Below are 14,339 nucleotides of genomic sequence, written 5' to 3' on the forward strand. Positions count from 1 at the left end.
TGTACAGTAGCTCCCATTTTAAAATGGCCAACAAATTTGTGTTTTCTGTAAAATGTATATATATTAAATGTTAAGACACAAGTCATGTAGCTATTGATAAAATTCTAGAACCTTTCTACCACCCTTTTAATTGAAGTAAAATAAGTAAAGCAAAGAGTAACCTAGAGAATGTCATTTTTATTGCTTTGAAAGCAGTGATAACAGAAAAGTTCTAATAATCTAAATACTCACTCCAATCATTAATTTTTTATTCCAAAGCAATCACATTAGTTTAAAAATTTGAGCTATTAACCTACCATAAGACTACATACCTTGAAGAGATTTTCTAATAATTACTGTAGGTTAAGTGAAATATCTACTTTTCTCTCCCAGTCTCCAGTGTGACCAATGATACCCATTTGGATTACAGCTGGCAAAGATTAGGAACAATACTCATTTTCCTCAGAGTGAACGTAACACACAGCTAAATAAATGTGGTGTTAAAAAAAATAGCAACTCCAATATAATCTTAGTGATGTTAATTTATGAAATAGTTACTATATAGCACATTCAAAGAGGAAAAGAAATCTGCAAGAAGAATGATAAGAACAGGCATATAACAAATTCATAAGATGTTCCAAGTAGCCTGAAAAAAAAAGAAAGAAAATTCTGGAAAAGTACATATTATTGACACTGAAAACCAATATGTTTTATACTTGATACTATTAATGAGATAAGACTGCACTATCTAAGGTCTCTTTTTTAAGATTTTATTTACTAATCTGAGAGAGAGAGAGCACACAGATAAGCAGGGGAAGCAGCAGAGGGAGAGAGAGCAGCAGATTCCCCACTGAGCAGGGAGCCTGATGTGGGGCTCAATCCCAGGACGCTGGGATCATGACCTGAGCAGAAGGCAATCACTTAACCAAATGAGCCACCCAAGTGCCCCAAGGTCTTTTGTAATATATACATTCATTTGGCCGAAGATATGCAAAACAAATCTTCTTCACTGAAAATGACAAAGAACTGCTAAGAGAAATTTAAGAAGGACTAAATATTGTTAAGATGCCAATTCTCCCCAAAATAGATTCAATATAATTGCCACAAGGACCCTAAAAGGTTTCTCTGAGAAAACTGACAAGCTCATTCTAAAATAAATAAAGGGTCTAATACAACCAAAGCAATCTGTGAAAAGAACAAAGTTGGAGGACTTACACTAACTGGCTTCAATACTTGCCATAGTCGGTTACTGGACCAAAGAGTGGGAAGTGAGTCGGTGGAACAAAAGAGACCCACATTTCTATTGTTATTTCATTTCTACAAATCCACCAAAGCAATCCAGCGACAAGCAAAGTCTATTCAGCAAATGGAACTGGAATAACTAGATATCCTAGTTATCCATGCAAGAAAAAAAAAAAAAACTCAACTTCTACCTCACATCATATGCAAATATTAATTCATGATAGATCATAAACCTAAACATAAAAGGTAAAACCATACAGCTTGTAAAGAAAACAATATGAATACTTTCATAAATTAAGGTTTGTTAGATAAATCAAAGAAAGCAATAATCATGAAGAAAAAATTGATAAATTATACTTCATCAAAATCGAAAACTTGCTACTCAAATAAAAAAATTTTTAACTTAAAATTTGCTTATCAAACACCATTAAGAAAAAAGCTAAGCCAGGGACAGGGAAGAAAAAATTTGTGAAACCTACATTTGATAATGACTGGTATCCAGAATACATAAGGATTTTTTTTTCTTAAAGATTTTATTTATTTATTTATTTATTTGAGAGAGAGAGAGAGCGAGGGAGCAAGCATGAGCTGGGTGAGGGACAGTGGGAGAAGCAGGCTCTCCACTGAGTAGGGAGCCCGATGCAGGGCTTGATCCCCGAACACCAATTTCATGACCTGAGCCGAAGGCAGATGCTTAACCGACTAAGCCACCCAGATGTCCCTAGAATACATACTCATCAATGAAAAGAAAAAACAACCCAATTTTTTCATATCGGCCAAAGATGTGAACACACTCACCAAAGAAAATACAAAAGGCCAATACACAAGAGTGTAAGCGTTCAATGTTATTAGTCATCACGGAAATGCAAATTAAACCACAATGAGATACCACTACACACCCCCCCGAATAGCTAAAATTAGAAAGACCAACACCACCAAACACTGGTGAAGATGCAGAGCAACTGGAACTCTCACATATTGCTGGTAGAAATGTAAAATGGCACAACTACTCTGAAGAAAATCAAGTAGTTTCTTATAGAATCAAATCCTCTACTACCTTATTGACTCAGCAATCTACTCCTAACTACCCAGAAGTAAAATATGTTCACAAAAACTTGTACAAAAATGTCAACTGCAACTTGACTCATAGGAGCCAAAAACTGGCAAGGAAACAGCATAGGTGTGCACCATAAGAGAAGAGATAAACAAATGGATTAGTAACAAGCAATGAAAAGAAATTAACTAATACATGGATAAATGTCAAAAATATTATACTGAGTGAAAGAAGTATTATATAAAACAGGATATATATATATGTGTGTGTATATATATATATATATAATTCCATTCATAAGAAATTCTAGAACAGAGAAAACTTAATCTGTGGTGGAAAAAATCATAACAGTTATCTCTGGGAGCAAAAGAGCAGAGAAACTACAAAGAGGCTTAAAGAAACGTTCTGGGATGGTGATGAAAGTTTACATCTAGAGGTTTGGGTTACAAACATTTATTTTTGTTAATTTTTTTTTTTAAGATTTTATTGTTAAGTAATCTTACCCAACATGGGGCTCAAACTCATGACCCTGAGATCAAAAGTCATATACTCCACTGACTGAGCCAGCCAGGTGCCCCAGGTTACAAACATTTATGTACTGGTCAAAACTCAACAAATGTAAACTTAAGATATATGGATTTCATTGCATGAAGTTTTCATGTAAAGGAGAAAAGCTCTATAAAGGATTGACCTGTAGTTGATGATACACATTTTAAAATATTTAGAGGATAACATACTGATATCTGCAGTTGCATTAAAAAAACTGATAAAGAAATGAATGGATAGAAGAATGAACAGACAGGTAATGCTAATGATAAAATCTAGGTGGTGGGTATGAGTGAATAAACACTGCATATTTAAAATTTTTCATAATAAAATCTAAGTTAAAAAATCAGTCTTCCCATAGGAGTACCCAAAGTACCCATAGTAGTGAACTTTATCATATTTAGTATGTGAAATTTTAAATGAATTAACACACTATATAGGTTATACACGAAATAGTATGAATATATTCTTTAAAAGCAGTTTTCTGTTGTTTTTTGTACTAGTCATAGCCTACAAAGCCCAAAGGAACCTTAGGTTGACTACCCAATTTCCAAACCAAAAGAACTGTTATCACACCCATAAATAACAAGTAACCAACCAATGGTACAGTGAAAATCGCCTACCCTCACTGATTATACTTGGCCGCAAAGAAAGAAACTGAAGAAAATTTGACAATATACTTGACAACCCACTATGGAGATTATAATCAAATGAGGACAGAACAAATATGAAAACTAAAAAACTAGCATAACAATGGGATATATCAACCGTAAAAATTCTTGAAGAAAACATCTCCCTACACATTGGTCCTACCATTTTAAGATTAACAATTATTACAATGTCTTCAATATGAAATAAGAAATAAAATAATTTGGAAAAGGTTGTTTTTTTTTAAAATATTTTTATTTATTTATTTGACACAGAGAGAGAGATCACAAGTAGGCAGAGAGGCAGGCAGAGACAGAGAGAGGGAGAAGCAGGCTCCCTGCTGAGCAGAGAGCCCGATGTGGGGCTCGATCCCAGGACCCTGGGATCATGACCTGAGCCGAAAGCAGAGGCTTTAACCCACTGAGCCACCCAGGCACCCCTGGAAAAGGTTTTTAAAGAGTAGTTTTAAAAGTACTTTATTTTTGAGAAAAAAATATTGTGTGTGTAGACTTTTTGAGTATAGTTGACACACAATGTTACATTAGTTTCAGCTGTACAACGGTGATACAACAACTTTATAAGTTTTTCTATGTTCACCTCAAATGTAGCTACCATCTGTCACCACACAATGGTATTAAAATATCATTAACTATATTCCCTATGCTATGTCTAAAATTAAGTCTTAAAGAACTCTATCAAAAAAGTTATTCTCCATACAGATGTATACAAATTGAAGACTGCATTAAACTAAACCATAAGGGACCTGAGTTCAATGTTAAAATATCTTTAACATTAGGGAGTATCAAACATTAGGAAAATCCCCAAGCAGCATATGAAATATTTATTAATTGGATAGAACCTAACTATTACCAAGAATAAGCATGGTCGAACCTGAAGGTGTACAGCCAGCCACAGACTCCTCAAATTCTTAATTCTACAGTATTATTTGACATTCAGTGTTCGCATAATAATTAAGATCATCAGAACCTTCTTACTTCACAATAGGAAAAAGAAAGTAGACTAACTAGAAAATAGAAAAATAGAAGCATATAAATTCTTTTTTTAGCTGTCCTCTTTGGACAATGTCGTGATACTGAAAAGATTAAGATGAATTTTTTTAAAATTCCCAAACCTGTCATTTTTAAATAAACCTCCAAGTTTCTATGAAGTAATAATCTTTGAAATACTAAAACAGAGCAGAAAAATAGCCATGGAGGTATCCCAGAATCATAAGTTCAAGTTATTTCTACCTGAAAGAACCCAAAGAACATTAAAATTTTAAAAAGGAACAAAATTTGTATATTTAAAGTGTTTTGCCTTATGCCAATCAATACTAGGCATTTAACTTTTCATAAAAAAACAAAATTAGATTTCACCATCTTAAGCATGAGGGTGGGGAAGTCAACTGAGTAAAAGCTAAAATTAAAAACAATTTAATATTTTATGTGGGGAGAGATCATGAAATTATATATTTCCCAATATGCTCATGGTCTAGATGATAGAATAAAATACTACATGTTTTAACATGCATGCAGGAAAACTTATTACCAATGTTAACTGTATGTAAGGTAAATTATCCTCCTCTTACTAGAATTAAGGTCATAGTGTTAATTACATCTTTATACTTCACATAATTTTAAAAATTAGATTGTTTACATACATCTCCATAGAGAATTAAACTATGTACCACCTAGGGTTTAATGTACTTACAATTCCTTGTGTTTGTCTTCAGCCAAGATCTGGTCATTTGGCTTAAGAGAATACCTGTAAAACAAAACAAAAAAATACTGGTCATATAAACATATAAGTACATTTGGCTCATGGACATCTCACTATGGTTATCAACATACAGTCAGTTAAACCCCATCAAACAAGCACTACCACAGTGTTACAAGTCTCTGTCTTCACTGATAAAACATTAATGCCTAAGTTCTTTGTTGTTCTATTAGTCACTTCTGCAGACACCATCCAAAGAACTGAAGTAGGACCAACCTGACCTTCAAAAACACAAGGTATCTTCAGCAGTGAATGATCTGTAATGTTACATTCATCCAGCAGTTCAAAATTAAGAAACTGCCACAGTAAGTATTTAAGCATTCACAAAAGAATGTGCATTTATTCATTAAATACACAGTAAAAATCTGTGTACCACACTATGTCCTAGGGTAGTGTGACTTAGAAGGAGAAATAAGTTTCTGAGTTCCTTGACTAAACCATTTATAAGCTTAATGACAACAGGCAATTATTTCATTTCTTTAAATCTCACTTTCCCTGTCTACAAAACAGAGGTTGCTATAAATATCAGAACAGGTATCTTCCAAACTACCATATATTTGTCATGCTAAAGGTAAACAGATTTCCGAGGAGTACACAGAAAAAAATAAACAACAGATGGCAATTCCCGAGTCTTCAAATTCCACTTGTATTCAACCCTTTCCTAAAAACTAAGCTCCCTGACAATGGGTCAGAAGTTCAAGTGGAAATGTTATGTAGATTCTCCTTTCTTAACTCCCCTCTCATAAATGCCTTTACCCACTTGACAAAAAGAATGGCATCCTGAATAGACCTGTACTGCAGCGACTGGGGTATATAAAAAGCTCTGAAGTGCTAAATGAGAAATGGTTCATAATATTTTTGTCTGCAAAGTCTCTTTTAGTGAAGTACCATAAACTGACTACAGAGATTACTGTTTGATACATTATTTCTATAAATAATTAAGCTACAAATTATAAAGGGGAACTGTCACAGGATATTCCATTTTCAGATATACAATGGAATGGGGCACAAGTTGATTACACTTTTCTTTAAAAAGTTTATCTTTGGGCACCTGGGTGGCTCAGTGGGTTAAGCCTCTGCCTTTGGTTCAGCTCATGATCTCAGAGTCCTGGGATCAAGCCCCACATCGGGCTCTCTGCTCAGCAGGGATCCTGCTACCCGCTTTTTCTCTGCCAGCCTCTCTGCCTACTTGTGATCTCTCTGTCAAATAAATAAATAAAATCTTAAAAAAAAAAAAAAGTTTATCTTTTCCATTCCATGTACATGATCAAAGACTGCATTACTTGTCAGGTAGAATCCTATGAAGTAAAGCTAAGAGAGTTTCCAAAAAAAAAAAAACAACAACAACAAGAGTGTCAACTTATTCCCTCCAAGCAACAAATTAAAAACAAAGTTCCTTGTCTTTCATTTATCTACTGAGAATTAAATATCAGAACATGGTTGTCACAGAAACACAAGTCAAATCATTTATTTGAACTGAAAAATGAAGCCAGACTTTATCAAGAAAGTAAATCTGATATGTTTGACAACGAAGAACAATTTTACCAATGACTCCAAGGCAGACAATGGTCTTCAACTGAATGAATGGTCTTGACTAAAACATGTTTAAGGCACTCAGTAAAAACATATGATCAAGAAAAATCCTTTTGACATAGGTATATTGAAATCAACAATATTTAACTTTCCCTAGCATCTCCTAAACTGTTTAGGTAAACTATAAGTAAAACACTAATAATATAATTACTAGCTATTTAGGAAGCCTTAACTAAAGCCTTTTTCACTGTATTTCTTAGAACTAAATGTCTCTAATGACTCTAATGACTGGGAAGTCCGGTGGTTTTCATTTCTTTGCTTCTAACAAATCTGAGAAAGGACCTAAGAAAATAATCAGCTGATAGACAAATAAAAATAATTTTTGATGATAGGTCATTTGATAATAGACAAGCTCAAACAACTGAGTGCTTAGCTGAAATAAAACTCTGTTCATTACCAACCAATTAATTATGTGAACACATCTCTTAGCACTTCCACCTGTCAGGGAGCAAGAATTCCTCATCTGTTTCTCAGGGGACAAGAACTCCTGTCCCCTTCAAGGTCCTTCTAGATGGACTAAGAATCTAATTGACAAATTAAGAGAAGAAAATCAAATTTAATGGACACACATATGAGGAATCCACATAGACATGGAAATCCCAAAGACGTCAAACAAAATGAGGTATATGTATCATTCTGAAATAAGGAGAAGGGAGTAGGGACCTGGGATTTCAAGGAAAGAATGCACTTTACAGGGAGATAAGAAGAGATGCTTGGGGGCACCTGGCTGGCTCAGTTGGTTAAGCATCTGACTCAATTTCAGTTCAAGTTATGACCTCAGGGTGCTGAGATGGAGGGCTTTTTTGGTTGAGCATGGAGCCTGCTTAGGTTTCTCTCTCTCCTTCTCCCTCTGCCCCTCCTTGCTCTCTTTCTCTCCCTCCCTCTCAATTAAAAAAAAAAAAAAAAGATGTGTCATAATTTGATGTTTTCCCTATCATATAAATGTGTCACTCAGTTATAATTTATCTGTTAACAACCCTTATTCTGGGAAAGATCCCCAGTATAAACTCTTCTGTGAGGTTAAGGGAGGGACAATAGTTTCTCATGAAATCACAGGGTCTCAAGTGCCTTCAACTCAAAATAATTCACATGCCAAAGTGGCACGTTCTGAGGAAGCGCCTATCTGAACCTCTTCACATTTCAAAAAGAAAAAAAGGGAAATAAAAATGATGCTGAGCAGCACTGAATATTATTATCCAAGAAAGTCTGAACTAAATGAAAAAACTTAGTTTCACCCACCTCATTAAAAGATGCATTTCCAATATAATGTTTTGTTTAATAATTACTTAACAAAATTTTAATACATTTATGTTGTTTTACGAAGTATACATTAGCTATAATTTAATGACTAGGAGGTATTTTAAAATTCAATTTACATGCATAAAAATATTATCTTCATTATATATGCATATTATATTAAATAAAAAGATAACACACACAAAAATACATTACAGAAGGATAAAATCTGGTGGTAAAAAGTGTAACAGAAATACAAATTTAAACAGAGAAAGGAATATGAAATTTTTCAGGAGTAAAAAAAGAGCTTGTTTTTGTCTTTTTTATATATGGATGATGGTAAAATAATTTTTTTTTAAAAATGGGTGATGGTAGATAGCAAACATTACAATAAAAAATCATAAATTTTAACTTAGTGAGGACGTTTATTAAAGTTTATTAAAACACTTTTATGAAAATTAAGATGTTTGAAACCAGTGGATTTATTATCTATGTCTTAGCAAAGTGTTTTGGAAATACACAATAGCAACTCAACCAATGTTACTTTCCCTCTCCGGATAGCTAGTGATAAAGAATAACAAACATTTCCTGCACTTAAGTACCTTGAGATTCAGTACCTGATCAGAATAAAAATAACTGCTTGTGGTATGATAAGGTTACAATAAAGTGAAGCACAAGGTACAGTGTTCAAACAAAAGACTGAGTAACAAGTCTTCTTCCTAGGAGCATCAAAAAAGGGACAGCTTTTATCTGTTCCACAACTTTCTCTTCCTTCCCCACTTCATCTCTCTTTTCTGTTTCTTTACCATTAAAACAAAACAAACAAAATACCCTTCCCTTTTAAAGTCTCAGGATAAGAATTTAAAGGGAATGGTGAAGCCAGAAAAAAAAAAAGAAGGGGGGGGGGGCGCGTCCACATAGCCAAGAAGCAAGCAAGGAAGGATAGCCTGATTTTTTATCAAATCACCGAAAGGGACATTTTACTTTCCTAATTCACAGCGTACCTGTCCAGATCCTCAAGAATAAATGTGCAAGATCCATTCTGGACTATTCTCCAAGCAAATTAGTTCCCTAATCCCAAACTCCAACGCAGTCATTCTTCCCATAGTATTTCTTTCTCTCATCTGATTTCTCCCTATCTCAAACCATGTAACTTATCATCATATGTCAATAACTTTAATTTTTCTTCATCTTTGCTAGTTTTTTAAAATCAGTTTTATCTTCCTTATCTCTTCCTTGACTCTTACATACTGCATTTTAGGAAACTGGACCATACATAAACATCCAAAGTTGACCAAAATGCAAAGTTTGAGGAAATAGTACCCAATACTAGACTCACTTCTGACACCAAGTGCAAATTCAGGAGGTTCCCAAAACCTCCCTCTGATTCAGTAATTCATTACAAGGATTTACAGAACTCACTGAATACTATTACACTCATGGTTACAGATTACAAGGAAAGGATACAGGCCAAAGACCAAGGGAGGACCCATATGGAGCAGTGTCTGGGAGAGCTCCAAATGCAAAGCTTGTTCTGGCATCAGTATTGACAATCCAGCACATTGCTGATATGTGACAACGTGGTATCCAGTATTGCCAACAAAAGCAGCTCACCCAAGCTTCAGTGTCCAGATTTTTTACTGGGGCTTCATTACGTAGGCATGATTGATCAACTGACTGCCCAAGTGGTTTAACTTAGTTTTCGGGTCAACTGTACCAGTTGGGGTGTGGCCAGCCCCTATCCTAAACAAAACACGCTTCCATCAGGTATGACATAGATTACCTCTCAGAAGTCAAAGGTAAAATCCAAACATCTCTTTGAACAAGACCAAAATCTTTACTACACATATGCTTATGTGTGTTTATTTACATATGTCCATAAATACACTGACAATGTGTATTTCTTTATTCATAAACTTCTATCTAGATCTACTTTTTTCATAGAACTTTCCCTTATTAATACTCACATTACCCAATTTCAGTCGGTTAATAACTATATGAAATGCCACTAGAATAACCTATAGTTATTAATTATCTATCTCTCTGCCTAAAAGAATAATATTCTAACTTATAAAATGGAGCATTGTTTTAGTTTGCAAATTTTTAAAAAAGGCACTAGTAGAGCAAAGTATTTGGTCCTCCATGCAATTTAAATACATTTCCAAAGCTCATAAACTATAACCAAACTATTTATTTATATAGCTGTTTATTCATAAGAGAATAAAAACTTTATACAACTTAAACATACACAAAAAAATGGTCTACACGTGTAACTGTAAAAATTATGTTTTAACTAAGAAATACTTCACGGGACGCCTGGGTGGCTCAGTTGGTTAAGCAGCTGCCTTCGGCTCAGGTCATGATCCCAGCGTACTGGGATCGAGTCCCACATCGGGCTCCTTGCTCGGCAGGGAGCCTGCTTCTCCCTCTGCCTGCCACTCTGTCTGCTTGTGCTCACTCTCGCTCCTCTCTCTCTCTCTCTCTCTCTCTCTGACAAATAAATAAATAAATAAATAAATCTTTAAAAAAAAAAAAGAAAGAAATACTTCAAATTTATCTTGAAAGTAAGTAAAGTATAAATTTTAAATGTAAAGGTAAATATATCATCAGGACCATAACCCCTACTAAAAAAATGGAGCTATTTCTCAATGAAATGTACAGTTGAATGTTTATTTACATTTGGAATTATAAATACATGTATTTCTCATTTTCATTTAGTATGTCCTGTTCTGCCAACCTAACTGCTGTTGACAGAAGATATACAGTGTTTTTTAATCTATCACATTTAACTTACTCTCTGAACATTCAGTTGTTTTTTTTTTTAAGTAGTCTCCAAGCCCAATGTGGGGCTTGAACTCACTACTCTAAGATGAAGAGTTACATGCTCTACCTACTGAGCCAGCCAGGTGTCCCTCAATGGTTTAAATTAATAAACATCAGGGGGAAAATTCAACTTAGTGGGAATTAGAAAGTAAAGAACTGTATCTCAACTTTCTACCATGTCTTTCCCAGAATGATAGTAAATATGGCCTATTCTTTAGTTGGGTTTTGTTTCCTAAAGACATGATTAGATAGATGTTCTGCTTCTATATGCATTTCTTAATTTAAACATAAACATGGCCCCTAAAAGGCCAGACACTGCAGAATGGTATAGTGGCAGTTCTCAATCTTTTTTCTGCCTAATTTACCAGAGGATAAAGACAAGCACTTATTCCAATCAGCAAGAGATAAGGAAGCTGGTAAGAATACAGAGAAGCACCTTCTTTATCTGCCTCAAGCATCCACAGAGCACCTCTGAGTGAAAGAACGTTAGACTGAAAGTCTAAGATCTGCATTACTGTCCTGTGTTACTGTCCATTCATTAGCTTTTTGAAGTGGGCAAGCCATTTAATTTCTCTAAGAAGAAAGAAAGTACCTATGCCACAAGGTTGCTATGTGGATCAAATGAGATAATACAAGAAGTGTTCAAGTGCCACCACATGAGCATGTAATAAATACCCACCTCTCCCCCCCTTCTTGTAATGCATCTACCTCTGTAAAATGACTAATTCAATTAGATCGGATAGGGAGGGAAGGAAGTATAAAGTGTCCACATGTTTTGAAGCAAATGGGTAACTACAAATTTCCATCAAGAAAACATCAGTGTTGTGTACAAATATGTCGATGAGGGAATTATTTATGGAAAAGTAAAATTGTAAGCAAATACTACAGAAAGTAGATTTATAATCGGTAAATTTTAGCATGATGGGGAAATGGTTCAAGATTAAGCTTCAAAAAAAATTGGTAATATTCTCCCAAAAAGAACTGGAAACATAACTTCAAAATACTATATAGATTACAGATTTTTTCATTCTCCTTTATGCTTTTTTGAAATGTAAATAAGCAAATTACTTTTGAAATTAGAAAAAATATATTAAAAACAAATACATATAGCACTTTAGAATCCAGTAATAATATTCACCTGGATGTAATTTTCACTTATATTTTTCAACCAATGAACATTTAAGCCTCCAAATACTAGTTCAAAACTTTTCTTGTATAAAGTTTTTAAAATAAATTTAATTTAAATATTTTTATTGTATAAATATGGACAGCAACAGGTGACAAGTGGATAGGAAGAGAGAGAAGAAAAAGAGGAAGAGGGAAAGAAGAGAAATAAGGGAGGAGGGGAGGAATGAGAAGAGGAGAAGGAGGATTAATTTCCTTCATCCCTGCCTGAGCTGTTAAAGGAAGACACACTTGAAGCAAAGAAGAATAAAATACAGTAATGACATTCCCACCATGGGTAATGGGAAAATGACACTGTTACTTAGGTTATAATTAAATATCAGAACACATAAGTAAAATGTATTAATACATGATAGATAACTATTAAGATATGCTATAACAGCAGTAGTGTGCAACTAACAGTAGCCATGAGACTGAAACAAACATTATTTATTCAAATGTGCTTTCCCTGAATATTAGCATAACATAAAATTTCAGATCTAGGAAGGCCCTTGAAGATACTGCAAAGTCCAGAAACAGCCCGGTCATAAATGAAATGGCAAATCCAGCTTCATACAAATAGTTAATGCCAAGCCAAGACCCCCTACATAGCAGGACAACAATAAAATATTCCATAAGTACTTGCAACTAAGATTGCCCTCTGAGAATTAAACAAGTAAAATTTCAAGAAATCTACTAATATTACCACATGGTCCAAAGAATCCAAAGAGTAGCATGCAAAGTTTTATAGAATTAGCAGATTCAATCAGAGACAATGTGGGTGTGGTAAGATCTTAAACAACATGGTTAATAATCGTAGCAATTAAAAAATAAACATATTAAATACATTCGAAAGGGAAAAAAGGGAGACCAAAAGTGTTAATCACCACAGCAATGTTTCAGACTACAGTTGCAATTTAAGAGCCTTACAAAGAAACAGATTAAAGGGTAAACCACGGAGTTAAAATGAAAATAATAGCAAAAAGTTAAAGTTTATGGAAAGAATATTTTAAATCCTCATTAGTAAGCTAAATGAGGATTATAACTCAATTATAGAAGGCTAAAGAAAAAGAATTAAACCAGATTTACACTTAAACAAATAGAACTATACTCTTTGTATTGTTAAATTTTTTTCTTATGTTTTTATCTTAAAAAATCATTGATAAATACTCAAAATGATTAGGCACATAGTTTAATTAAAGGAAATTTTAGAATTCAGCTTGAAGATGTCACTGCTTGGCTACTGGACCATTATGTGAAATACTGGGGCTCAGAAGCAAACAGTCAAGAAAAAACTCTAGAGATGTCTTCAGCACAAAACAGGTGGTTTTATTACAGCACAGGGAAAGGACCAAGCAGAAAGAGCTGGACTGGGATTGGGAGGAGTGACTGATTACATATTTTTAAGTTGGGAGGGGTTAGAGATAGTGTTAGTCTCTAAGGAATTTGAAAGCAAGGTTTCCAAGACCTTGAGGGGCCATTTACTACTGTCCAGTAAAACCTCTGTCATGAGACCCTTCAGATGTGTTATCAGTGGGCCATATGTTTGGAGGACGACTGCTAACAGATATAAAGGAAGAAATATAGAAATAAAGGAAGTTTCCAAAGGGATTTTATAAGTTAAAGGAGACTTAACTTATAACCTGAAGCTCACCTGAAGCTAAAGTCGCCTTTTATCCTTACCAAAGTATTAACCTTGAGGCAGTTGAGTTCCTGGAGGAAGGTCACCCTGCCTGTCTCAAGTATTTGTCAATGGGCTGTCAAGGAAATTTAATTTTTTTCTACATTTCTTTTGCCTTTTTTTCTCCAGATTAAGCCATATCCAAACAAAACAAAACAAAAACAAAACAAACAAAAAAAACCACTTCACAACACACCTCCCATTTCTCTTTTTTTAAAGATTTATCTATTTATAAAAAAATAAAAATAAAAATAAAAAATAAAGATTTATCTATTTATTTACTTACTTACTTATTTGACCGAGAGAGTGAAAGAGAGAGCACAAGTAGGCAGAGCAGCAGGCAGAGAGAGTGGGAGAAGCAGGCTCCCCACTGAGCAGGGAGCCTGACATGGAGCTCAATTCCAGGACCCTGGGATCATGATCCAAGCCAAAGGCAGATGCTTAACTGACTGAGCCACCCAGGCACCCCACCCCCTCATTTATTTCTTGTATGTTTCAACTTGATTTCTGTCCCTACCATTCCACTGTCATTTACCTAGCTGAGCTCACTGCTGACATCCTATCATCAAATCTAGTGAATTCTTGTAGGCTTTATGT

The 14,339-nt window shown here is 34.4% G+C and overlaps 1 protein-coding gene across 4 annotated transcripts in view; it reads right to left on the reverse strand.

Moving 5' to 3' along the window:
* The window catches only part of ADK (adenosine kinase), a 523,602-nt gene that overhangs the window by 453,031 nt on the left and 56,232 nt on the right, over positions 1-14,339 (reverse strand). For all 4 annotated transcript variants that reach the window (XM_080822506.1, XM_080822503.1, XM_080822505.1 and 1 more), the window contains exon 3: positions 5,180-5,233. In XM_080822506.1, coding sequence (XP_080678632.1) covers positions 5,180-5,233 — 54 coding nt within the window. The remainder of the gene's footprint in view (positions 1-5,179; positions 5,234-14,339) is intronic.

Source organism: Martes martes, assembly GCF_963455335.1.
Source record: "Martes martes genome assembly, chromosome: 14".
NCBI lineage: Eukaryota > Metazoa > Chordata > Mammalia > Carnivora > Mustelidae > Martes > Martes martes.